The 27,538-nt window shown below is 38.0% G+C and overlaps 2 protein-coding genes and 1 non-coding gene across 4 annotated transcripts in view; 1 reads left to right on the top strand and 2 right to left on the bottom strand.

Annotated features, from left to right (window-relative positions):
* The first annotated feature begins 5,035 nt into the window (after positions 1 to 5,035).
* Positions 5,036 to 5,150, top strand: LOC149007986 (small nucleolar RNA snoR100). Its single transcript, XR_016175397.1, has one exon. It is a non-coding gene; the product is annotated as a small nucleolar RNA snoR100 (small nucleolar RNA).
* Positions 5,151 to 6,170: 1,020 nt separating this feature from the next.
* On the bottom strand, positions 6,171 to 9,825 carry LOC149007985 (ankyrin repeat-containing protein At5g02620-like). Its single transcript, XM_089166517.1, has 4 exons — positions 9,547 to 9,825; positions 8,747 to 9,297; positions 8,234 to 8,643; positions 6,171 to 7,502 (listed from the first exon to the last, which is right to left on the bottom strand). Exons 2-4 carry the CDS (start codon positions 9,060 to 9,062, stop codon positions 6,624 to 6,626), a joined length of 1,605 nt encoding a protein of 534 aa, XP_089022643.1. The 5' UTR covers positions 9,063 to 9,297; positions 9,547 to 9,825; the 3' UTR covers positions 6,171 to 6,623.
* A 3,202-nt stretch (positions 9,826 to 13,027) lies between these two features.
* Positions 13,028 to 27,538, bottom strand: part of CTEXP (kinase family with ARM repeat domain-containing protein) — a 43,406-nt gene continuing 28,895 nt past the window's right edge. The window contains exons 9-21 of one of the 2 annotated variants that reach the window (XM_089165288.1): positions 23,067 to 23,206; positions 22,832 to 22,942; positions 22,523 to 22,639; positions 22,287 to 22,376; positions 21,832 to 21,885; positions 21,659 to 21,733; positions 21,197 to 21,272; positions 20,894 to 20,993; positions 20,162 to 20,231; positions 19,548 to 19,621; positions 18,644 to 18,750; positions 14,950 to 15,189; positions 13,028 to 14,214 (exon numbers count right to left, since the gene is read on the bottom strand). In XM_089165288.1, coding sequence (XP_089021414.1) covers positions 13,952 to 14,214; positions 14,950 to 15,189; positions 18,644 to 18,750; positions 19,548 to 19,621; positions 20,162 to 20,231; positions 20,894 to 20,993; positions 21,197 to 21,272; positions 21,659 to 21,733; positions 21,832 to 21,885; positions 22,287 to 22,376; positions 22,523 to 22,639; positions 22,832 to 22,942; positions 23,067 to 23,206 — 1,517 coding nt within the window. In that variant the 3' untranslated portion in view covers positions 13,028 to 13,951. The remainder of the gene's footprint in view (positions 14,215 to 14,949; positions 15,190 to 18,643; positions 18,751 to 19,547; positions 19,622 to 20,161; positions 20,232 to 20,893; positions 20,994 to 21,196; positions 21,273 to 21,658; positions 21,734 to 21,831; positions 21,886 to 22,286; positions 22,377 to 22,522; positions 22,640 to 22,831; positions 22,943 to 23,066; positions 23,207 to 27,538) is intronic. The other variant, XM_089165287.1, reaches the window with a different exon arrangement.

The following is a 27,538-nucleotide window of genomic DNA, read 5'->3' as shown; positions in this document are numbered from 1 at the left end:
GTTCACGGACATACAATACGGATTTCGGGGTTAAGATTATGGGGGATTTCACACTTGAAGCTCTTGTATTATATCCCATATGGTGCTTAAAAAGAACCATTGTGCTAATTATTTGGCATCATTGGTTCCAGTGTTAGATGTGTTTTATCTTGATCATTTGTCTCTCCTTGCACTACAAGTCCGCCACTATGTACATGAAGAAGTGCAGGGTAGACATTTCTACCGTATGTAACTATTCTAACACAATGGCAGAAGCCTCTTAGCTATTATGTAGAAGCAGTAAAATTAGGGAGATCTCAAATCTGAATCTTTGTCCTTACTCTATCTTTCCATTAGGTTGACTACATCATATAAAGGGAAGAAAGAAAGGTATGACGTTATGTAGCATTTCTTCTCGAGTATTTCTTCTATTTAGAAAAACAGTGAGAAAAATCAATGACTCTTTCAAAGAATTTTAAAAGGAAAAAATTAACATAGAAGCTACAATGTTGGGGTTAAAGAAAAATCTTGTTTCCCCTTTCCACAGAAGATTTGAAAAACTGATTTGCCATATAAACATCAAAAGCAGTTTCAATGGATGTGATTCTCAAAAATTTTCTTTGTTTGTTTCCAAATGTTTCATTTCCACCATATAATTAACAAATATAGGATGAAAATAAATTAAATGATAAAAGAAAATCTTTCCACCACCATTTTAGACTTATACCTATGATTCGACCAAAAGATTCTTTCCAAATCCCTAGAAAAATACATAAAACTATTTTAGATTATAAAATGACACGTTTATATATGTTTATGTTGACATTAGTGTGCAATTGCGTAAGAAAAAGTAGCTGGGAGATTATTATTTAGTCACGGACGATTTGTCTCGATTAATCTTTGATTTTTTTGCTTTCCCAGGAGACAAAATAACAACTTGCAAATTGATAGAGAAAGTAATCATCATCTAAATGTTATTTCATTTTATGGTTAAAGCTATTTGTTTTTATATTTTTTTCAAGGTTCAAATTATTGATTTCTTATATTAGATTTATTAAGGCCAAGGTTAGGAATAGTGCCATCAATGACTGGCAAGACTAACCTTTCTTGGTCCCCTTATATTAGGGACAATTAGAGTAAAATTGAATTTGGCGTGCCTCATCAAAGTTCAAGGTCAGGGATAAGAATTTTAGGCCCTAAGTGAAGCTAGCTTATTTGTCTTTATTACAGCCCTAGGTGAGAATCTCATGCAAGACAACATGGCCTACATGAAGGTGCAAGGGCCAACGAAACCCGGGGGGTGGGGGTTCAACTTCAGTACGTGCTGCGTATTACTGTGCTGCTAATGGTCGATATCACTCTCGATCTCGACCATCCGTCTCACTTTCAACCACCTACGAGACGGATGGTTGAGATCGAAATCTTGATCGAGATTTTGATCTCGACTATTTGTAGTAAGTACGACGCATTAAGCATTCACGTCTGCCCCCAACGAAAGAATACTTAAAAAGCATTAGAAATGGTGAGATAATCACCTTTTAGGGGATAATTAAAGTGTTTACTTGATCCTTCCATATAATATATTGAACAAGGACAAAGTCATTTCATGTACCTAAAAGCAATTTACCAACAGAATATTCTCCGGCGTATGCAAGGAATTTCCTTACATAAAGAAGTTAGAAGAACAATAAATATTGTATAAGAAGTTAAGAACTAGTGGGTTTTCCTGTTCTACAGTTTCATAATTGGTTAGGTAAAGTAAGTTTGAGATGAATCAGACTCAACTTGCTTTCAGTTTACAGATGAGTAATAGCTAGTGCTGATCCAGAGAACCAGCATGTAGTGCTGCTTCTGCTTCCTTGTTTCCAAACTTTGAAAGGGATTGATTTTACCAGAGTGTTTTCTGAATCAACCACTCCTTCTTCCATGGTTTTTGTTTTGAGAAAAGTAATCTCTTAAAAGAATGTCACCTAATCATGTGTTTTAGCTTATTTCTTAGTTTAGATACAATTAGGTATAAGATAATCATCCTGCGTTTTTGGAAAGATAAGGGGGCGTTTGGTTCCGCAATTTCCTAGGAATCAGATTATGAGGGAATCACGAGTCTGTGGAATTAGGTTCTGTAGAATCATATTCGTAAAAAAAAAACTGTTTGGTTACCCTGATTCTGGAAAGTGAATCTGTCTGAAAAATCATTTGATTACCTTGATGCTGAAAGTGAATCTGTCTAAAAAACTATTTGGTTACCCTGATTCTGAAAGTAAATCTGTCTAAAAAACTATTTGATTATCCTGATTTTGAAAGGATATATTGATTATTTCATGTCTACTTAATACTTATATCTAGGTCGACATACATACCCAAGTGCTCGATCGAATGATATTTCATCGATCTCACCGATCAACAAAAACAAAAGCAGACAAGAGCCTTAGAAGAGTATCTTTACTTTGAATGTAGAAACCCAACTAACCTTCAACCTAGATGGTAAACATTTTATACCACTAATGCAATATTTCTGAAAATCGAATAAACTACTCACATTGATATTCATATAAAATCATTGACTTACTTTAATGGCAGTTTGGTGGTTATTGATTTGAATTGGAAAGCATTTTCGCATGAAGTGTTAAAGTAGAGATAATGTTGCTTCGTTATAACTTGCTAGTTGAGATAACGAGTAAACATTCTTTACTGTGCACTATTCTCAGTGCACAACAGTGCACATATATATCAAATAAAAGATTGAGAAAACAAAGAAAGTTGAATAGTTGAATCAATTAATAAATAGAATAAATCAACCAGGTGACGAAACTGAATTTAAGCCTCTAAGCTTGAATCTACTAAACATGTGGTTAACATTGCAAGAGAAGTAACTTATACGGCATGCAAGTAGTAGTGGGTAGGGCACTTAAGCCACTTATCATTTCATAAACCTTTCAATAAATCAAACCACAGCAGAAACTTTAATATAATATCTTGTCTGTTAATCCAGGATTCCACCTTTGTTGTTTTTTTTGGTTATGGCACTAGAAGTTAAGAGCAACAGAATCCAACATTATAAATAGTCTTTGATGTTATATTCAAAGAACCATCTCTGATGCCTTTGTTCCTCAGTTGAAGTAGTTGAAGATGGGAAGTTTTAGCTATTTAGACACCATATTGGTGCCCTTAAGCCTTTTCTTGTTACTGGGTTATCATGCCTATCTATGGCAGATCTTCAAGAAAAATCCCTCCAACACCTCCACTGGAGCTGACAGAAGATCAAAAAGCTTGTGGGTTGATAGAATAATGAAGGTGAGTTACTAACAGACACACTCTTTCATTCCCTATAGATAAAAATTAGTTTGGATCGAGTTCATAGTTCTTCGCTCTCGATCACGGTCTCTAGTCTTGGAAATAAGGGTAAGGCTACGAGCATTGACTTAACATCGAAGCCTTGTGTACTGGGTACGATCTTAAATTTGATTTGTTGTAGAATATCAATGATATGTATGACTGCTTTGAACATTAAGATGAGTAACTATGTGCAGGATAATGAGAAACTGGGAATAGTGGCTGTCCAAAGCTTGAGGAACTCTCAGATGAGCATCATATTGGCTTCTACCATAGCTATTACTCTTTACATTTCATTGGCAGCTCTAGCAAACAACACATACAGTGCAGCTCATCTTTTGAACAGCACTTTCTTTGGCACCCAATCTGAATTGATTATGGTTCTAAAGCTCAGCTTGGTGTCAATGTTTCTTCTCTTTAGCTTCTTATGCTGCTCCATGGCTCTTGGATTCATGATGGAAGCTAATTTCCTTTTAGGAGTGTCGATTGATTTTTTGCCGGAATACCCGTTGGTGGTTTTCGATCGGGGATTCGTGTTAGCTTTCGCCGGAAGTCGGGCATTATGTGTTGCTTTTCCATTGTTGTTATGGATGCTATGTGGTCCTGTGCCTCTTGTATTATCATCTGTATTGTTAGTTTGGGTACTCTATAAGCTTGATTTTGTTGGTGAAGACAAGAAAGAAGTATTCCTATTCTGATTTAAGTTGTAAAAGATTTTCCTTCCAAAATGTATGTAGATTTCAATTCTGTTTTGTTGTTGATGAGTCATATAATTGAGATATAATGTAAGATGCAATTAAGGGAAAACTAACCCAAAATTTGATTAATTCATAGAACAATGACTCAAAAATGAATCATTGAATTAGAATAAGCATTCTTTCGAAAAATGGGCTGATCTAAGGTTGTGATTGGCAATGATTATTTACCTCCGGCCGGGATTGAGTCGTCGAAAGTCAAAATCAAATCGACTCCTCAAATTGAGATCAATCATTCTGCATTCAGATCCTTGCCATCCAAGCCTTTCGCTTGGTTCGTCCAACCGTCGAATGGACGATGCATAAACGGAGAGAATGGCAACCATTGGATGCAAAGGCTGGAATTGGATCCAATGGATTATATCTTCTCCTTCCATGTGTCACCCATCCGATAGTCGGGCAAAAGGCTTGTACGGAGAGAATCTAAGCTCAATAATCCTACTTTGATGTTATTTCGATCACACATTCAGGAGGGAACGGTCCACCTCTAAATATTGAAAAGGCGAACCCCCATAATGGTGACAGGTGGCGATAGGATTATCTTCTACTATTGAGTCTTGACCGGACTCCGATTCCTCTGAGTTACACCGAATGAGGACGCGGGGTAGTTTCGTCATTTACAGAGTTCCACTTTAAGTCTTTAACTCTTTAAGTTTAGGGTTAGGTTTAGCGCAGCTGAAGCAAAACCCTAAAATCTTCTGTTCTCGACCTATAAATACACACCTTTTGCTTTAAATCATTAAAACGTTTTCTATTGCAGAGATAAGTTTTCTAGTATCTTGGCATCATTTTGGTTTTCTCTCGAGATTTCTGAATTGATTGTGGTTTTCTCTTTTCTTATCATCTATGTAGATTTTCTGTTTCTTCGATTTTGTTAAAATGTTGATATGCTTCTCACCACGAATGCTAGAGAAATATTTTCTTTCTGTAAATGGATCTGTGTACAATAAGCCGATGCTCTGGAATAGTAATGAAGGAAGCATGGTAGTGTGCACAGAGATGAAACAAACAAGGTCCTCATGTCTGCTCGCACTGAAGCCCTTGTGGTTTTATGATTTGTGGGCCTGGATCCGACCTAAATTCTTGAAGATTTTTTTCTTCGTTCTCTCTCTTCCTAGGCTTGTTCATGATTTCGTTTTTTGCAACTTTTGGTTTTGAGGTTTATACGTGTGGACGAGTCTTACTCTTATTTCCTGATTCAATGAGGTATGGGGGTTGTTGAATAGCCTTGGTTTCTCGCCAATTCTTCATGGTTGATTCGCGAACATAAACCCTAGAAAATTTTCCTTTTTTTGGATCTGGCGATCATTTTTAAACTTCTGCCATTTTATTTCCGTTTCTGAGTTTAAGAATTTCTTTTAACAGTTTTTTAATCTCGAGTTGGAGACAGAACTGGTGATTGAGAACCTTACGAGAGTCACAACTGAAAAGTTCTAGGGTTTTTGGCTCAGTACTATTATCCGATCCAATTCCCTAATTAAACAGTTCTGTGATTGTATATATCCCTTAATCTCCATCTATGATCTAACCTGATGGTTCATCAATCTTCAATGCCAAATATTAATGATTTCAAAAAACAATTTATCTTTGATCTAGAGTGGTCTTACTTCAACCTTGTGAATTGCTATGTTGAAGCACTGAAACAAAATACAAATTGGTGACTAGAATCCCAAGTTCAAGTTCATACTTGTCTTTACCACTTTCTCAAATTTTTTTTTTTTGGTAAGAATGGATCTTCAGAAACTGAAAAAGATACAAAATAACACAAAAGAAAAATACATAAACACCCAGAAGAAAAGATAAATGCAATCAAACACAAGTATGCCAAATTGAAAAAGATACAAAATAACGCAAAAAAGAAAAATACATAAACACCCAGAAGAAAAGATTTTTGCTTGGCTGTTAGTGGTGGCCATTTTATATGAATCTTGCTTTTATAAGAACTATGGGTTGTTAAGAACTATGGGTTGGGTTGAACAGAAATTTTGATCTTAACCACTGAAATTTAGCAGTCGAGATTCAATTTCAAATCTATACAATGGAACACAATGCATTTCACCAAAAAAAAAGTAATAGTAACCTATATTGGTATCCAATCCAAGCCGACAGATGGCTATGAAATGCAAAACACTCACATGTTCAATGAGAAACAATCAGTAAGTCAAGGTGAAATAAATGGAATTAATATGTTACAGTCAAGATTAATTTGCAGCAAATGGTAAAGGATCATGAGGTAGCTTTTTGATTCAGTGAGAGAAGAGAAGATACTATATATTTTACTACTGTTTTTATTTGTTTTATTTTTTTAATCTTTTTTAGAAGAGACACAAGGCTAAAATGATCTCTTCACTAGTATAATGTGTCTTCCTTTAAGTGTGGTTTTGATCTCTTGGTCCAGTTGCATTGACATTGAAGATATCATATTTGATACCTGGCCTGACCAGAAACATACATCTGATGAATTACTCAGTGGAATAGAAGAGAACCTGAGAAGCCAAATTAGACCCAAGAAAGAAAAGGGGTGAACCAAAATGAATGCTGACCAGCACACCTCACTCAAATTGCATACATCTTCTTGTATTCAGCATTAAGAAGCTCTGTCTCTGAGACCGCAGACATGGACCAGGAACGTGACCTGCTGCTCAGAGATGATTTCCTAATGCTTCTTAAATTTGAGTCTTCCATTCTGTCCATTATTACCCAGTAACACATGGTGCAGAGTGTTGTTGTCAGGATTAGTGTACCAATGATTGTGACTGCAATTGCCAACCACCTCTCATGGGTGCCTACCACCACAAATGACAATGCCAGGAATGCTATGGACACAAGAACACAAGCTAGCCACATAAGCTTGTTAATGATTGCCATCATCTGTTTCTTGGCTTTGCTTTCTATGACAACAACTGAAGTTTGTACCACCACCACTGCTAATGATATAAAAAGAGCAATGGAATCAAAGATGAAGAAGATCAGGAAGGGTGCTCCTTTAGCAATGTTTGCTTCCCCAAGGGAGAGCCCAGGTGGAATATCAGTTGGGTCATCAACATACTGGCCGGGAACTGTGAAGATGGCAGCAAAAGCTACAGTGGCGATGAGGACAGCAACAACAGTAGTGGAGTTGATTGCATTGTTGAGGCCCTCTGCATGCATTTTGTTGATCCGGCGGACAATCCCTTGCATGTGTTTCCTGGTGGTGCGGGTTTGCTCAAGCTGGTAATGGACCTCATGCTTTATATCACTCACAGTCTGTTTTAGTTCTCGTGCTGTGTTCCTCTGTATTGGGTTTATTGCTCTGGCACTCTGGACACCATGCTGCTGTAGGATGACCATTACTTCAGAGTTACCCATTTTCTCGGCAGTGTCAAGGGCTGTTTCCTCTGACCTATTGACAGCCTTTTTATCAGTCTCACTGTGGTTTAGTAGCTCCCTTACAATCTGCAGAAACATGGGGTGTCTTACAAATTACAACAAAGGTCCTATTCAGCAAATTGATGCATTGATTGATCTTGGATTCTTTGGGGAGTTTTCTGAGAAATGCCAAAAAGGCAAGGCCAAATATTTATGCAAAATGAACCAACCCAGTTGCAAAAGCATTAGACGTCAAAGAGGCGAATCATAACAGAACTGAAATGACTAAAGGGAACATAATATCAGACTTAATCAACAATGATACATCTTTATCCCAACTAGATAGGATTGTTAAGCAGCTCCATTTGAGGTCACACAGCATACGAGACCTAAGCTCCATGAATGTCTTTCATGACCACTTCACATAAACTAATTCCCTAGGTCCCCTGTTCCTTCATTTTAAATCAAATCACTCTTCCATTGAACACAAGTACATAACCATGACATTTCAAGTGATTCACTCATAGGCTAGAGGTACTCTAACCTCAGCCTTAATGTGGTCATTCCCTACTTTATCTTTCTTAGTTTGCCATTTGGTCTGTATCCCTATTCTAGGTCTAAAATTTGGATGAATATTCTAGGTCGCTTCTGCCTCCTTGGATGATAAAATACCAGTATCCATTGAGCAATAATGTGAAACCAATCTAGAATGCCTACCAAACACAGCTCTAATTTAACTGATATCAGATTTATATGGAATGAAATTCTATACAAGGTTAAGTACATAAAAAGTAAGGCAGGGTAAAGAAGATATTCACCTGAGTTCTACCCTTCCTGGATGCTACATGCAATACTGTGTTGCCCTTGGTGTCAACCATGTTGATCAAAGTAGGGTCTGTCCTGATGAGCTCCTCCACCAGCTCAAGTTTAAGTCCTTTCACTGCCATATGGAGAGCTGTTTGGCCCTTCTTATCAGTCCTTCCAGCAATCCCGGGTTCTTTGCTAAGAAGTGCCTTCATGACCTCCAAATGCCCATTCCTTGCTGCAGAATGCAGGGCTGTTTTCCCATTGTTTTTTGCTATGGTAGCTAAGTTACTACCTTTCTCCAGGAGAAATTTTACAATGTCAATGTGGCCTTGTGCTGCAGCTGAATGCAAAGCTGTGGTATTTGATGAATCAACAGTCATAGACAGCTCCGGGAGGGCTTCAAACAGAACCTTCACAACCTCTGTGATATTTTTAACATAAAAAGAAAGATTTATAACCAATAAGCAAATTCAAGATTAATGTAAAATGGAGGAAAATATAATAGTACTGAATGGAGAACAAACCCAGGTCCCCTTGCTTGGCTGCAATGTGAAATGCATCATAACCACTCTTGGCTTTGATGCTTGCAGATAAAATATCATAGTGCTTGATCATCATCTCCACTACATCAACATAACCATATTCAGCTACCACATAAAGGGCTGTCTCTCCAGAATGGTTCTGTTTCAACAACAATTCCTTCAGGGCTTCCTCGCCGGTACCAGTGAGAATTTCCATAACTGCCAACAGATTGCCTGCCCGTGCTGCCGAATGCAGGGGAGTATCCTCACGTTTCCCTGTCAATTGTTTCGTCATCTTCTTCCTCCGAGGTGTCTCCATCGTCCTAACTGCGGAGGAATTACTATCTTCTGCTAATACTTACCCTCCAGACAACAAACAAAATCTCCACTCCATGAAAAACCCAGATCAACAGACACTCTGGTGCATCCAATATGTCATTTGCATATCCACCAGGTACGAATAAATTCGTAACACGCCAGAAACTAAGAACATGCTAGCCCTGGGGTTCTGTTCCTTCAATTCAAGTCTTTATCTTTTCAGGTTGTGGCAACAACTGCAAATAAAATCAATCTTCTCATGGTCACAACAATGATATGGGTTTTAAATGTTAGATAAATAAATACCCACTTGGGTTCTTCCATTTTCTCCTACAACGATAGAATTTAGCACCTAGAAAACAGATTATTAATTCTGAAACCCAAACACTAAGAAAGATTTTGGCATTTCGCTTTCCTTCCTGCAGGCATTGTAATCAGAAGAAAGAACACAAAGAGAAGAACATGGAAGGAAGAAGAATGCTTACTTGATCTTCGAAGAACAAGACCCTTGTTTCCTCCTCACCTTGAATCCGCAGAACCCATGTAAAACCTATTACAAAGCTACATGTTCTTCGGAATCTGGTGGAATAACTCCGAGGAAAAAGTAGCAGAATGGAACACAGAACCTATATGCAGGCAACTTCTTCCAAAGTTACTAATTAAGGGGACCCTTTCTGAAAAGCTGATGAGAACCGCATTTGCTGAGATTAATTAATAAACTAGACAAAGGTAGAACGATTATTTCCTATATGCCACCCTGTTTGAGAGGGAGAGATGCTGAAGCAACCAAACAAATCAACAAAATGGGTACCCAATTCGTGTATATGAGGAAAAATTCGTAATCAAATGATATAATTTAGAAAAGAAAACATCTCAAAAGGTCCAAAGTGGAAAGAGAAGACTTAAGCAAGAAGTTTCACCTTTAAACCTATTATTGGTGGACGAGAAATTTGGCAACGAAAAGAGAGACATTGACTCGAATTCAGAGGAACTGACTCGAAAACAAAGCTAAATCAATATATCCTTGACCATTAACCAAGGAATGTCTGTATGGGTAGTTATGGGAAGTTGGATTTAGAAACTATAAATCACATAATGACGATCATAATTATAAGACTTATCTTCTTCATAAATTTGAGAGTCAATTATAGAGTTCTTATAACGGATTTTATATCCATAGGATCTATTAGATCTAGATCAGAATCGACAGCGATTGATTCGACTCCAGATTTTGGAGGGATGCAAGAGGTAACTCCTATTAATTGGATAACTGGTCTGCAATGGCACCAAATAGTCTTACTCCATTACTTTGATTATGTACCAGAATTATTGGACTTAAGTCTCCACGGCAAGATAAGTTTAATGACCTTCCTCGCCATGACAGTGAACACTTAGTTAGGGATCCTAACAATCTGAAGGGTGAAGTATGTTAGATCCCCATGCAATAAATCTTGAATTAAATCCGAAGGGTTGGTTTGATTGACAAAGATTAATATCTCAATATGAAAACTTCGAGGAGTGGCTTAGTTGTTGGTTAAAAATCAACACTTTCAAGTACAAGGTCAGTGTTCGAATTACTTGGGGACAAGTAGCGACGCCTGACCTTTTATTATGTAATACTCCAATTTAGGGGTGCAAGTTTGACTTTGACGGCCCTGACCAACCCTAAGCCCACCCTGAGCTTGAATAAGGCTTCAACTCAAGATTTTGGCCTTGAGGGTGGGTTAGGGCCAAGGGCGGGCCTGTGATTATTCTTTGGCCCGTTGAGTCTATTCTGACACGTCCTTGATTTTTTGTACTAATCCTAGCCCTGATTCTAGCCTTAATCCTTATCCTAATTTTGTCCATAATATTTGACATCAATGAATTAGGAACATGGACAAGGATACGGCCAATCAGGGCCAAAGCAGTATAGGATCAATCAGGGCTAGGTATAGGGTCAAGGATAAGGCCAATTAGGGCTAGGGATAAGGTCAATCAGAGCCAAGGACAATGCCAATTAGGGCGGAAATGAGCTTGACTGGGCTCTGTAGGCTTAGGGTCAGGGACAATAATCATTGGCCCTGATTAGGGTCAGGATGAAAATAAACTTAGATTAGAATATATAGAGTTGGGCTTGGGATTGCAAAAGCCTAGCCCTGCCTGACCCTGTTGCATCTCTACTTGCATCCCCAGTACATAAAGAAGCACGTGTTCCCAAAACAAATCTCTCAATATGAGCTCAAGAGTTGAAGAATTTGAATCTCTTTGAGATAAGGACAAACCCTCTATATAAAATATAGCTATCAAAAAAAGAAAATTCCTAAACTGAAGGGGAAGGTCTGATTGGCAACCCCCAAAAGGCGACTTTACCAGAATTACTAGAAAAAGATAAAAAGTACCAAATGACAACGCAGTGGTTCTTTTGCCAGAGTAAATCTACTTTTGACAATTCGGCCAAGATTCCATTTGCATCACTATGACTTCACAGAAGACTTGACTCACAGGAGAAAGAATCTTGGTTGTCCATTTAAAAATCACGATCAGAATTTGTTTTCAAAAAATACCCATTCATTTCTCTCTGGCAAAGGATTTGCTCCACAGCTCAACAATCTGGAAGATGGAATCTGGATGAAAATCTGAAAACACTATAAAGATACTTTTGGAAAGAAGAAATACTTCTGCTGGTGTGGAAAGACAAAGATTGATCCTATTGTAAGAGGCAAAAGAAAAAGTCTGTGTTGTGTCCAACTTGAATCTGTCTTCCCATCCAATTGAAATGATCTCCATGTCCTTCTGCTTCTCCATTGGATATGGCTTTTTAGTTCTCAAAAGATCAATAACCCATTTACATTTTGAGAATGAAAAGCAAGTAAAACAGAGGTTTGGCCTCTTTTCTATTCATGGTTTCACACCCACCCCTGATGTATCTGAGGTCATGAATCCCCCTAGCTTTTGAATATAATTTCCCTTACCAAAACGAAAGAAAAGCTAGTGTCTTCAGATAAGCTGTGTATGTGTCAATTTCCACTTCATATTTGGAGAAGTATTTAAAATAATTTTTATTAAAGTAATACCTACATTTCCTTCAAGTATAACATCCAAGTTCAGTTTAGGTATCTTCATTAAGAAATAATCTTTTCAAAATCACATCAATAGGTTTCAGATGCAAATTAGATCCAAAACTTGAGTTAAAAGATTCCATCTGTGATTCAATATGCCTCTCTAGAATATACTTCTCGCAAAACCAAATAGTCTTCTCTCATTTTAGAACATTTTTTTTTCTCTCATGTTCATTGCCTCTTGCTTGCTCGGTTTCTCAAACACTGCCCTTGGGATCAGCTATTAGTCTATTGCTCAGCTTTTTCTTTTATGTATTGAATACTTTATTTATTTTCAAAATTTCAAAAGTTTTCATATAAATGTGACTTTTCATTCCCAGACCTCCTTTCATCATTAGTAACAAGTGGGATGGTTGCCAATGCAGAGCTGTTCTAGTGGTGAAACCAACACCTCTTAGTGACGAAGTTGTGGGTTTGACTCTTATTAAGGCATATTAATATCCCCATCCCGGCTTAATAAGCCCCTTTGGACAAAAAAAAAACACAAGTGGGATGGTTTTGCGCCCCACACCCCCCCCTCCCAAAAAAAAAAAAAAAAGATAGAGAAGAGAAGAAAAGAAATTTGGTATGGTTGATGAAACTTTACCAGGCGCATTAGTTCATCCATTTCCCTTTAGACGAAAAACATATGTCCATCAGTCACATCCAAGATTGAGATAAGATTTAGAATATATAATTTTTTTTTATTTTTTTTAAATTTAATCTTAACTTTTGGATGTAACTGATGAACATGTGTCCTCTATTCAAAGGGAAATGAATGATAAGGTCAGTGGCTTAGTCTTCATGTTTAAACTCGATGTGCACTCAGAATCCAGATCCTCTCCACCCAGCAGACTGTCCACCCACCATTACACTACCTGATGTTAAGCATGGTCATTACGCAATATGCACTTGAAATGTGTAAAATTGTTGTTACCATAGCGTCTATGGTTAATTAACACAACAAAAGAATTGTAAGGCTTGAAAATGCTTATTTCATCCAGAATGCACAAATCAATCCTCGTATGGTTGACAAGGTCGTTGGCTTAGATTTCGTGTTTAAACTCAATGTGCAGTTAGAGTCTAGATCCTCTCCACCCAGCGGCTGTCCACCCATTATCCCACTCTCACAATGGGTCTGATACCACGGGCAGGCCCCCGTGTTAGGATGAGGGATGGAAAGACAGACAGTTTGGGGGAGAGGATCTCCACTTGTGTGGTTATGGGGTCAAAAACCAAATAACCATGCATGGAGACTATCTACTAGTGATAGAACCCATGTCCAGCAGCATTCCAAAAATCCCTATATTGAAAGAAAACAGGAACAAAGCAGAGTAGAAATGCTGTTAAGAAGCTTAACTTTTAACAACCACAATAGCAACCTGGTGTCACCATTTCATTTTGTCAGTAGAAAACTCATGTGCAGGAAAATTTCATATGTTCACTAAAATGATCTTCCATTATAAAGAATTACACACATTTCTAGAAAAATTCACAATAAGAAGTTAACCATCATAAATACAAACCTACTCGAAACAAAAATTTACAAATCAAATGTGTGAAAAGAATGTTACAACTATTGTGGAGATGGGATAAAATCATCTACTGAACCCTTCCACCAAAGAGGAAAACCAAAATAGTAACCAAGATTAAGAAAACATAAGTAAAAAAAGAAACCCAACCCAGATCCATTCTCTGTCAATCTCTCCTCGACTACTCTTGCAATCTCATTTTGGACTTGGGAAGAAGTCAACCCAGATCCATTCTCTGTCAATCTCTCCTCGACTACTCTTGCAATCTCATTTTGGACTTAGGAAGAAGTCGTACGGTTCATCCTTTGTGCCCCCAATTTTGGGGCAGGCCTGGCTCCACGACCTCTGCCGAGAGTCAAGGGTTTGGCAACTGTTTTCGGTGGAGCAGCAGCTATTTCTCCCCATAAGTCATCATCTGGTGATGCTACAGGCTTACTCAAGGGTTTGGATGGCTTTGAAGAAGGTGCAGCCTTTGAATCCCAGAATTCTTCTTCATCTTCATCTATATATGTTTTTGTATTTTTGGGCTTTACATTTGTAACTGCACAATAGGAAAATCCCCTTTAATTCAATGAAGTACCCACTACCAACAATTAAGACATCAAAGCTTGCAATGAAAGCGAGTTTCCAGAAGCCAGCTATCATGTCTTAAATATTGACTAAATTCAAAAATTTCAGCACATAAAGCCAAAGAATAAGCTGAACCCATTCCTAATTAAAAATCTAGACTTCAAAATAAGGAAGGAAACAGTACATGAAAGTTTAAAAGCTACATATATTAAACTTCTCATAAAAAATGATCCCAGGACCATTCTGATATTAGATCCAAGCTAGGGTGACATGACACTGCTGAGCACCAATTAAGTAATAACTAAAGATAAAGCATGCTACTAGGTTCCATATCATTTGCATTTCAACTCTGGACAATGGTGAACTCCAAAGACCATGCAACAGATCAGTGCTGCCATGCCCCTAATGTTGTCTATTGGGTCTCAGGGCATGCAGCCCTAAGCACGTCCCACTATTAACTAACTAATGCATTGCTCGATACTAATTACAACATATTACTAGTCAAGTCACAAATCTGTAGTTCTAGTCACTAGTAAGCTATTAGTTTAGGTACTTGATATTTTTCCCCTTCAGCAAATAAATAGCAAGAAAAGCAGAAGATGAAAATCATACTAGGGCATCAGCCTCCCACAAAGCCCCCTATAATAAGCTTCTATTAATGGAATCTAAAGTAGACTATCTTTTACATCAAAGTGGATTATTTTACCTTGAGGTTTTGGAAGTGCAACTGGCCGTTTTTGAGCAGCTTGGATATTTGCAAGTGCAGAAGGTGGCTCAATATCATCCCACCCATCTTTGTCATTGTCACCGTAATTTTCTTCTTGAATCCCATTTTCGATTTCTCCCCAGCCATCAGTTGAAGATGGAGAAGAGGGAGCAGGTTGATCTGTGAAGTCATTGTTTGAACTTGAACGGACAGGACCTGTATCTGGAGCACCCAGACCTACTATCATAACAAGGAAATCAAAATCAGTGATTCAACAATTACATTAATTACGATGAAGCAATATGGAGATTGTTCTTGTACAAATAAAATATTTCTCTATAGGGGAAACCCCGATTCTACCCTTTAACCCGTGGTTTTAGACCGAAATCGAGCCTGTTTCGCGACAGTGGACCACATCGGCCCGAGGTTGGAACATGTTGGAATGACCCTATATGACCAAACCCCTGAGGAGAGAGTACCGGGGGGTATTTTGGATTCGGATCGGTGGAGACCTTGCGAAGTACAATCGAGATCGGAGACTTTCCACGGCAGATCATCAATCGGGTTTGTTTGGGGCCACCTGCCGGTTTGGGCGTTTGGGTGCCACCCCCCCTTTTTCTTTTGGGGCTTGGTTCGGTTTTACCCTTTTTGTTTTATCTCTCCGTGTTTTTGGGGCGGGGGCGGGCTTTGGGGGCGGGGCGTTTCTTCTTTGGGTGTCGTGTCCTTTCGTTTGGTTGTTTTTTTTGCTTTCTTCTCTTTTGTGGTTTTTCTCTCCTTTCTTTTGAGGTTTGGGGGGTTGTTGGTTCTTGGTTGCTTTCCTTTTTGTTTTGTTCCTTCCTTTTGTGGGAGTGTTCTTTTCTCTTTGGGGTTTGTGGTTGTGGTCCCTGTGTTTTTTTTTTTTTGTTTCTGGTTTGGGTTGCTTTTCCTCTTGCGTTTTGTTTTGTTCTCTGGTCACTCACGGGTGTTTGGCCTTTGGGGCTTTTGTTTTGGTCTTTTTTAGGTCCGTGGATCCTTTTGTTTCTTGTTTTCCGTTTTGCTTCATTTCTTCGGTTGGTGGCTTGTGACCATTCCTGTGAGGTTGAGCTACCCATTTTTACCTGTTTTATTTTGGGTTTGTGGGGTTTTGGATATCCTTTGACCCTTGGCTCTTTTGTGATTTTTTCTTTTGCATGTAGGTTAATATATCTTTAATCACTTTTGTGGGAGTAGATTCTTGGATTTGGGGCGTGGTGGGTTCTTACTTTATATTACTGTGTTGATGTCGTTCTTTTCATTATTGATATCTTGTATTGCTTTAGTATTATCTTGTGGTTATTTTATGTCTTTTGTTATTGTTGCTTGTTTATGTTTTTATTACTTGTGTTGTCTTGTTTGATCTATTTTGTTGTTATGTGGTGTGATTGTTGAGGGAGTTTTTTTTCTTCTACCTTGTATTTTCTACTAGGGTTGTGGGTTCACCCTTGCCCTAGTGTATTATTGTTGCTTTTTGTGGTTGGGTGGGGTGCCCTTTGGGCTTTCTGCCTGGTACCGGAGGCGGTTGGGGCATTCCTTGGTGCCCTTGGCTCTTTCCGTTACTTTTACTTTTAGGGCTGTCTGGTGTTTGGTTGGTGCCTCTGAGTCTACTACCCTTTCGGCGGGGGTTTGGCGGTTCCCGTGTGTTGTGGTGGGTCCGTGTGTCCGCCCACTATCATCTAGGGGTAGGGTTGCTATTGTGGGCTCTGGCGCTCGCCGGTGTGCCCGTGGAGGCTGGAGATCATCCTGTCCTTATATGTGGATGCCGGTTTGTGGGGTCCACGGATGCCTCCTTGAGGATTCCATTCATAGGTGGGAGGTATTGCCCGGCACTAGGCGTGAGGGTATCCGGACCTATGTGTCGAGCCATTGACTTTGCTTGGGCCTAGATTATCCTTGACACGCGCATCTTATACCAATGGTGTGTGGGAGTGGTGACCTTCCCCCTGGCTTGAGCTTTACCACCCGGGGCCCCGGCGTGCTTGGTGCGTGGGGGAGTGTGAGCCGCCCGGCGGTGTATGCTTATGCGTGTCTACCATGAGACTTCATGTAGGTTAGGAGCATAATCATTCACTATCATATCATTGTCATTAATTACATTGTTGATATTCATGTTATATGTGTGGTGTGGAATCTTTGATGTGTGTGTATGTGTTGGTTGACCTCGGTTCGTTGAACTCATTCCTTTTATATGTCTTTTTTCTATTGATTATGCTGAGGTTTGGGACTTCTTCCTGGAGGATCGTTCGTATGTCTTCTTAAGGAGTGACCGAGGGTGGCGCTGGAGCTTCTGCCGGTTCGCTTCTTTTGGTTGGATTCCATTGGCTAGTCTAGTTTAGTTTTTGCGTTGTTACTCTCTTTTCTTTTCCTCGTGTTATTTTTTATTTTGAAGTATGGATGGTTGTACCATTATTTCAGTTTTGTACTTAGTATGTACTTGATTTATTCTTGTCCATTTAATTATGCTATATCATGTTTTGTATGGATTTGTCACTGAACCTAGATCTTGCGGTGTATCACCCCCACGGGCATTCGGGTAATGACCGGATCCGGCTGGGTGGGGTGTGACAATAGGGACCATCTAAATCAGCTCAAATGATGACAAAAATGGATCCAAACCAAATGAGTGATCAAAATTTTTTGGGCCAGGGTAGGTGAGGCTACTTTGTAGTGCGAGCTGTAACTTGTTGTCCAGAGTATATAAATCTACTGTGGGTCTGTTTAGTTCGAACTAAAACTTCTCATCCATTAAATGTGACCAGTTTTATCCCGGCTGGAATTTTTAACACCAGCTGATAATTAGCTGGAACCTCAATGTTGAGTTTGGATGACTGGAGTACAAAGGGTCTGATATCTGACAAGATTAAGACTGGTAAATTCAGAAATAATTTGGGATAATACTTCAATATTAACCAAAGTGACACAGTAAAGGTATGCACATAGCAGGAAGGTGGCTTAGCAGACCATGGTAAAGGTCCTAGGTTAGAATCAAGCCTATAACAGTGGCTGATGTTCCCACTGTGGTCCTCAACTATGCCAGTTTCTAGATGATGCAGGCTGAAGACATTCTCAAAAGTAGACGCCCAATCAATAGCCTAGGAATATGACCCAAATCAGCCCATAGCTTTCATGGGCGAGGAGGAGTCAAGTGGATCAGAGTATCAACAACAACAGTAAGGATGCCCAAATCAAAAGTCATTGTGGTTGTGAGAGCACACTGTATTTGGAATTTAGCAAATCCCAAGGATGCCTCCATTTCTATCCAATATCCCACTTCCACATGTAGCAGAAATAGTGATTGAACAAGTCAACACTAAAGACATATTTAATCCATGATTTTGAAGTTGACATTTTTCTAATCAAGGTCTTGCTAAGCTAAAAAATGCAGTAAAATTAGAACTGCACCTCTAAGGGGACAAAGAGTGAGCAGAAAACTACTAATGATTTATCAATTAATAGATTATTCTCATCACTTTTTTATAGAGAGGAACAGGGTTTCTCTCACAAGTCACTAAACAGAATTTGTCCCAGGGGGAAAAAAAGGGGGGGGGGGTATATAACTCATCACCAATGCCCGTTGATCAATTTTTTGAATCACACCACAGAAGCTGTTTTATCACCCCGAAAAGTTAAAAATGGGAAAGAAAAAAAAAATTCTTTTGAAGCTATCAAGTAAACATACCTGAGCTGGCAGTGGAAGCACTAGAAGTGAGAGGGGTGTTAGAATTTGCTGCAGCCAGTGGAGCATGTTCAGAAGCTTTACCCTTTGTTAACGAACTCATAGCCCACCTGCATTTTAATCTTGATCAGTGCGATCACTATCATTATTTACTTAAGCAAACAATACAACCACTTATAGTTCTTACATTCCCCCCTGAAAGGTTGGCAATAATACTCCAAATATAGTAAACCAACAACTGAATCTTTACTTTTTCTCACCATGGAGAAAGTGAAATAAATATAGGCAGACTAACCTAAAGGGAGCCTACTTAATCAAAAATAATCTCCAATGGGATGAATAGGCCATTTCTAACCAATGTTTAAGCTTAGATCATATTAGAAAAATTACTAACATTAAACCCTCTAGGTTTCAGTTTTCTGTTTCTTTTGTAACTCTATTTTCTCTCTTATCTGTTCTCCACCATGTTTTTAGCCTCTATCTAGAACAAAATACTGAAAATTTATAAATCTTGCTGGAACTTTAAACCCTAACTTTCCCTTCCTACTTTTAGCTCACATACAAACTTAGCATTGAAAACATACAGACAACTAAAGGAAAAGCAACTTCTCTATTAAAGTAACCAACAAGAATAGTTGGAACAAGTACTGGGGGAGATTCTGTTAACATATGAACTAGTCACCACATTGGTACTGAAGTTTGTTGTAGTGAATTACTAAGGAAATCTTTACCCCCCCTGCCGTGAACCAAAAAAAAAACAGAAGAGAAGAGAGAGAGAGAAGAAACCACTAGAATCATAGGAATGTAAAATCAAATAATCAAAAAAGCACAAGAATAAAGTAAAAACAAACTCTGGTTTACAAGCTGATAGAAATCCTCAAGTGACGTAAATTTCACATTGACATACCCAAGTAGACCTGCATCTCCACGTACTGCTGAGATTCCAGAGTTTGACTGTACATCAGAATCTCCTGTATTTATCTGTGAGAGGCCACAAAAGGATCTATAAATATGCTCCAAAAGGTTGAGATACAACAATCAGTTGTATAATTTAAATCAGAACTGAAATTAAACAATAAATGAGAAAAGAATTTCTTTTCTTTTTTTATCTTTTATTGTCCTGCATGATGATTGTAAAAACAAAATACCATCCATCTTCTATGACTGAAATCTGCAAAGAACTGTGATTAAACAAGAATTTTCCTACGCATACTAATAGAGAAGCAAATATGGTTGCCGATTGGATGGCAAAGAGAACAACAACATTGGAGTCTTCTACGCATTTCTTTCAAGAACCCCCTCAAGGTATAGAGGAGTTCCTTCAGGTGGATCGTTTGACCAGCTCTCTTTAAATTGATTTGGGTTTTTTAACCCCGTTTATGTATCCAAAAAAAAAAAAAAAAAAAAAACAAGAATTTTCCTACCTAAGTGTGACATTGACCTCCAAAAAAAATTTTCAATCTTTTTTGCCTTGCTTAAAATGCCCATCAATGTAACAAGAGGAAAGAGAAAAGCACACACCCTTTCATGGTACTGCTTTACTATCTGCAAAAATTGATCAACTGCTTGAAATGCCTTCGAACGAACATCCCTGGAATTCAATACAAAAAATAATTATGATCAGGCATACACAGAACATACTATATTTTTCAGGTTATTCTACGAAAACAATTATAATAAGTCATTGATTGAAATAACATGGCGTCGTATGTTTATAATTGTTTCACATAAATACTGAAAATGTTATGCATACACAAAACGTTTATAAGATATACAAATGTAAGCTTGCCTTGATGGGATAGAAAGAAACATTAACAGAACTGTTAATATATCTCTATAAAAAGGTCCAAGAACAGAAAAGCCTTAAACTGAAAAATACAATAAAATTTGAAATAACGTGTAAAAACTTCACAATCTTAACCAGAGTATAAATGAGTTTTCTGGTCATTGAAAATATCAACTAGATATAATTTTTTCCAAAAAATTTCAGTTCATATGCATACTTTACTATCTAATAATCAGTATTTGGCATAATAAGAATCTATAGATACAAAAGAAGGATAATAAACACAATTTCACCAAAAAGATATCCACCAATCAGGGTTGAGATTAGACACCACAAAATGAACAAATCAAATGAGATACACGAGTCATAATAAGAAATAACCAGTGTACACATGAATTATGGATGAAGTCATGAAACATGAATCAAATCATTTGAAGATGGAAAAATGAGACATGGATGGCATTTACCCATCAGGATCAATGGTAAGTACAACAAGATTGGGAAGAATGCGGGTTCCAATCTCAGTTATGTCATAGTAGGAACTCGTTGCACACAAAGCCATAACTCCTGCCAAAAGATAATCAAATTTGTATTAGAACATATCAAATATAGAATCGTCAAACCCATCAAACCCAAAGAATCTCAACCCAAAATTCACAAACAAAGACCCTAACAGAAAGTTATATCGTAGGTCACTAACATAAAAGGCAATATGCAATAGATGAGAATGTGAGGAAAGACAAATCAACCAAAGTTGTACATTTACACACCTGCTCCACGGGCTGGAGAGAAAGTATCACGCAATGCACGAGCAGTAAACGCATTGATCAAAACTCTCTTTCTTGTCTGCAATGGCATTGAAACCCAAAAGTCAGTGTGGATGATTCTGAAATAAGATGTGATAGGAGTTAATGTCTCAGGTATCTTGGTAAAATCTTGGCATCTCAGCTAGATTCCTATTTAAACCAGGCTTCAATTCAGCCAACAACAAAAGAAAGTTGACCACTTAAGTGAGATCTCAGTCCAACTTGGTTTTTAAGCTGGATCAAGTTGGGCTCGAAACAGAGTTTTCAAACCATGCTTCGCATATTCCAGATGTAAAACTACTCATATCAATATTTTCGAAATGTAGATGAAGCATTCAGCAACTTGCCAAACCACCAATAAATAAAATAACTGTAAAATAGTAACAGCAAAGAAAAGGAAGGAATACAACTTCCTTTGATACTGACCCCTTCATTAAGATAACCAGCAATATTCCCAAGCAGAATGGTAGTATTTGTTCTTATAGCTGGTTCTTCATCCACCTGGACAATTAGACAACTGTTGAGTTACACATTTAGAAACACAAACCGGAAACTAGAAAAGCTCATCAGCTATATTACCAAAAAAAATTAAGAAATACCTGTAACTTCGAAAGATACTTGAGCAAAGATGCTGAAATAGTTCGCTGAGACAACTGCAATAGTGAGCCAGAGAAAGGATTAAAACTTATGAGAGGCTTAAGGAATGCACAGAAAATATCCACATAACCATGATGGGTAACAACTAGCAAGAAGAATTTCACCATCCAGTAAAAGCAATCGAAAGAATAGTTCAAACATCTAGTTTCAGTCAACAAGAAGCAGATGCATAGCGTAAGGCTGGGATGAGAATCAATAAGGTTAGTGTCTATGTCTATACAAGATACTATTATCAGTCTCTAGAAAGATAATAATCATTTCATCATGTATCTTAGACTATATTCATCTAACAAATATTGGCCTCTTATTCATACGCAACAGGATCACATATGCCAAGAAATTTAAGTATTTCACAATTTTACAACAAATTCAAAAGCAACCACAAAAGATAACATACCTTAGGAGCCAAAGTAAGCATTGACTTTAGTGTTAACTCTCGAAGAAATGCAGAAGTATCAGCAAATCCAGTGGCAACATGAGGGAAAACCTGATCAAAGCATCAGCCAGATAACCTAGGAATCAAATATGATTACACAGAAAGTAAAATATCTATCATGGCAATTTACATATAATCATCAACATAACTAGAACTTGTGTTATGGAGCAAGAGCTGTTTCACCATTAACTACGTACTTGCTCATCTACTATTTGAGCAGATAATGACTCTCCATACTGATCAATGTGTTGAAGAAGGCTGATCCTAATAGCTCTATCATTGGAGGCAAAAAGTTTGACAATACATGGCAGCACCTACAAAAAACAAAGACAAATCAGAAACTTTATGAGCCTTTCTCAAGTGTTCAATGCAGAAATTGCATTGCAGAAGCTGAAAAGGCTGAGTTTTTTCCCCCTTCAATCAAAAGAACAGAATAAAATGTTGAGAACATTCTTGGTCACTTCCTCAAATTAAGCCAAACCACTGAAAGACTGAAAGAGTAGCACCTTGATACTGAATTCTTCACTCGAAAGCCAAGAACCCATTTTAAGCAATGCAGTTAAGGCAGGAGCAGCAGCTGCACCAAATTCTAGAGCAGAAGCCACTAAAGGAAGTAACTGAGAAAATCAGAAGATCAAAGCATCAGTCAACATGGATTCTGGAAATAAACAGGGGAATGTAAATATGTAATATCAAGATAAGATAAACCAAGGTTCTAAGCTTGAGTGTCATGTATTAGACCTTCTTCAGCACGATTGGGCGAGGAAGTTGTTCAGCCAGGTTAGGAAGCTTACGGAAAAAGGTGTCTTTCTCAACACTGTCCTTCAAATTCAAAATTTCCATGAATTGTATGGTCTCTACCAATTTATTCTGAAAATATTCTGCCAAACACAGACCTTGATAATTAGGAAGCTAATAGTAATATCTAACAGCAAAATTTGCAATCTAGCTAAGTTGAATAGCAGCTGAAGCACTGTGTACATCCGTCTCTGTGTGTGTGTGGGTGTTAAGACAGAGAGAAAGATAGAGGGAGGTAAGAATGGGTCCCACAGATACAGCTAAATTGTTTGATAAAATACCTGAATTAGATATCCTCAAAGAAAATGAGAAAATGATAGATCAACAAAATAGGAACATCTCAAGCCATAGAAGCAACAACAATCAGAGACATAAACAAGCTTGACTCCCCCAAGATGAAACCCAAGTTTTTTATATAATATCTCATCCAGATTTCCTTCTCAAACTAATGGGCTGGGTCCCACAGAGCACGGCATCACAATATTATAAACCTAAATTGTAGCCTACGTTAGGTTCCCACAAAAACAGAAGGTTCTTTCTCAATGTCATGAGGCCTCAGAACAATTACTTGTGAAGGTAACAATCTGTGAATGATTTAGGCACATCCCAGATCCCCAATGAATGTATAGAACTTCCATTGACAACAAGTTCAACTAGAAAGTTAAAATCCTACTCTTACAAGAGCAATCTTGATGCAGATAAGTCATAAAGATGGGCTTATTTTTTAGACAGTAATTTTTGTCGGGACTTCGATCCAATAGGTTTTCATTGTAATATGTCACTTCAACAGGCCAGTATGAGGCAGGAAACATGGTATTTATTATATTAAGTTAGCCTTTTTTTTCTTTTTCTTTTTTTTTTTATCATTTAACCCATCATGGTGGGAGATCTCGCGAGATATCTCGTTTTTTCACATTGGCGAGACGAGATGGAGAGCGAGAGGAGAGAGTTGGGATATCTTGCTCGAGATCTCACCATATCTCGCCATATCTCGCCATATCTCTCTATATCTCGCCATATCTTGCCCTGGATCTCGCTGGAACTCTCAACTTTTACCTTTTTTGTGGATTTTGGCTGAATTTTCACTTGCAACTACTCTTAGCACATCTACAACAAGGAAGATCAATCATTCTCTACTTGTCTTATGAATTTATGATTTAATGACTTATATAGAACTTCTAATGGTTGTATAATTATTTTATTCTTGAAAATTGAGATTGTGATACTCATATGGATGGAATTTTGATAACATTTAAGTTAGTTGATGCATTTGATATACTTGCTTTTCATTTATATGCCTTAAAGGTTCTATATTACATGTTGTATAACATTGCATTCCCTAATCCTACTATATTTCGGTTTCACACTATGGGTAGACTTAGAAATCATACATAGGGTTGTTTCTAACAAATCCAAGGCCACCAATGTGTTCAAAAGGCCTTAAATAAGCTAAATACCAAGTTTCAACCCAATTGAGACCCTAAAACCCACCGAGATGGGCCACCGAGTTGACGCCAAAAAATTGTATATCTCGACCGAGATCTCACCGAGATGGTCAAGATCTCTCTCGAGAGCGAGATCTTCTACCATTTACCCATCCCCACCACTCCCACGCACATGCCCAACTCTATAGATGATGTAGGATGGATTTCCCAATAGATAGAATATAGGTTTGCATGGATAGAACTCTATTCCTACTATGGCTGTTGTTTTAATCATGTGAGACACCTATTATAGCTTAAATATTGTTTCAGTTACAAGGGGCATCTACTCTATTACGGATAGAGAATCCTTTTTTCCCAGTCCACAGTAAATCTAATGTAACACTCAGTGCATCACTTTATATCATGTTAGTCCCACATTTTGGATAAACTATGCTTATTTGCAATAATATCATACTAGTCCACTCTATTAGGTGATTCATGTTAACTGATGATATATCAGGCTAGATTTCAGTAAATGGCCAAACTAGCCTTGACCAAGGTAACTTAATATTGTAACCTTTATGCAAAAACCAAACCTCTAATTGCATGGGAAATAATTCAGGGTTATGTTTTGTTCTCTAGAAAACTTTTCATCTCTGCAGAAGGCAGATCCATGAATGACAGCACCCAAGCTTCCTGCAATTTCCAGTTTGGTTGCCCCTTTTTTCCAAAAAGAGAGCAAAAAAGGGGGGGGGGGGTTAGGAGGGCTGGTGGGGGCAGGGAATTCAAAGATCCAACCATCATAGAACTCTGAGACTGCAACACAGGGCAAAGATATCCACGTAAAGGAACAGGGGTGAACAATCGGTGAGGCAGGATTGTAAGGTTTAGATTAAACTAGGGAGAATTTTTAAGATCAGCTACCAGCAGAGAAATTTAAGCAGTTGTTCGCAAATTGATTCCATTCTCTAACCATAATACATATCTGAGATACTTCTTTCTGCAAAAAATTAATCGAATATGGGTTTTGATGAAGAATAGCACCTTCGAAGATTTATTACAGAGAAGAAGAGAGGTAGCTCGATCTGTTGAAGATAAGGTCGCCACCATCGAAAAATGTATTTAGCAGACCTTCAGAGAATGAGTCTCTCAATAACCAGATATGAATTAAAAGCCTTCACTAACTTCTCTCCAATGGAACTCCCAGCCGTAAGATTTGGATTCTGTGTTGCTTCACTAGTTTAGACTTGGGTCAAAGACTGTTATTCAAGGAAACGTAATAACTTTCGCAAATTTATTATTTTTCCTTAAACAAACACAACCTGCAGAAAAGACCCACACAATGGATGCCCTTAACTGCAGGTACAGGTCCCAGAGAAGGTGACAGGTGATCCAGGAAAAGCTCCAACAGCAAACCCTTATATTAAGCAGAAAGTTGAAACATAGGAGTTGCAGGTAGGTTAATATGGAAAAGGAAACACAAATGGTCATTTGGGCAGAGGTAAATGAAACATAAGGAATGTGGAGGAATACAGATTGAGCTGGGAACTGGGGTCTCAGCAAATGATTGTTCAAGGTTACATCTGGTTCTGTATTAAGAAGAAGAAGAAAAGAGTAAGGTAGAATACTGAATTAAATGGCTTCTGTTGGCTAGGAGAGGAAATGCAGTGAAAAACACGGTTCAAGCAGGTGGGAATAACTTTTTCCTAAACAATGATAATGAAATCCCATCACAAGGAGTGGTACATTCCCCCCCCCCCCCCCCCCCTTTCCGTTTACTGTATATGCATTTGGGGCTACCATGGGAATCTAAGAAAAAAAAGTTGAGCATATATTTGTGTAAGTCAGTTATGGCAGTCAAATGAGGAATATATCTTCTTTTTCTATTACTCAACCAGAAGGGCAGCAATACCATCATTACACTACCTGATGTTGAGCATGGTCATTACACCATATGCAACTGAAGTGTGTAAAATTTCTGTTACCATAATGTCTATGGTCAATTAACACAAGAAAAGAATTGTAAGGCTTGAAGGAAGCTGCATATTTCTTCCAGACTGCACATATCAATCCTGGTGAGGAAGCATGTCGAAGGGGTATGCTTATACCTAAATTGAAGTGGAATCATGGTAATGCCTAATGTGTTCTGTAACATGTTGAAGTCATAGATTGCTGACGGCCACTTTCAGCAGTTGATTTATAAAATGGCTGATGCATTTCTAGAGCCATATCAGGTCAAAAAGATAATTTTGAAGGTAAGCTCTCCAACATAGAGAGATCTCAACCGAGATGGTGAGATCTCGGTCGAGATCTACCAAAATTTTGGCGTAATCTCGGTGGCCCATCTCGGTGGGTTTTAGGACCCCGGTTGGGCTGAAATTTGGTATTTAGCCTATTAAAGGCCTTTTGAACACATTGGTGGCCTTAGATTTGTGAGAAAATAACCCTAAGTATGCCTTCTAAATCAACCCTTTGTGTAAAACCGAAATGCTGTGAAATGCAAGGTTAGACAACATGTAATGTAGAGATATCAAGTAATTCTTGTTAACAACTATAAAGTATCAAATACATTACACATCAAACTATCAAAGAACTTAAATGTCTTCAAAATTTTACAACCATAAGAAGTTTTAGACTTCTAGTAAATCATAAACCATAATCCATAAGTTCACAATCACAAAAGTATGTGAGTAATAAGATTACAAGACTACAAGACAACAAGAGTATCACTCAGCATTCTGCATCAACTGATTCTAAACGGTGGCCACATATGACTCCCAAGTCAACTCATCACTGTAGTATGTCACATATTGGTTTAAATGTCACATTAAATTGGTTTCCATGAAAGTGTAGATCAAAGCTTGTGGATCAACATATATTTACACTAGACTCACACGCCCATTGTAGAACACTATATTTGGAAAAATTCAAATTTGGGGGAAAATCTTACCTTTGTTGAAGATCTAGTTGAAATAGGTTTGAATGATGATA

This window comes from Hakea prostrata, chromosome 8 (assembly GCF_041222555.1).
Source record: "Hakea prostrata isolate BN-2017 chromosome 8, UWA_Hpros_2, whole genome shotgun sequence".
Classification (NCBI taxonomy): domain Eukaryota; kingdom Viridiplantae; phylum Streptophyta; class Magnoliopsida; order Proteales; family Proteaceae; genus Hakea; species Hakea prostrata.
Note: the sequence above shows the minus strand (reverse complement) of the source record. Positions and strands in the feature narration are given on the sequence as shown.

Coding starts and splice junctions, on each gene's coding strand:
- LOC149007985 (XM_089166517.1), bottom strand. CDS start 9,062: ATGGAGACACCTCGGAGGAAGAAGATGACGAAACAATTGACAGGGAAA. Junction 8,644..8,746: donor AGCCAAGCAAGGGGACCTGG/GTTTGTTCTCCA, acceptor AAAATATCACAG/AGGTTGTGAAGGTTCTGTTT. Junction 7,503..8,233: donor CCAGGAAGGGTAGAACTCAG/GTGAATATCTTC, acceptor ATGTTTCTGCAG/ATTGTAAGGGAGCTACTAAA.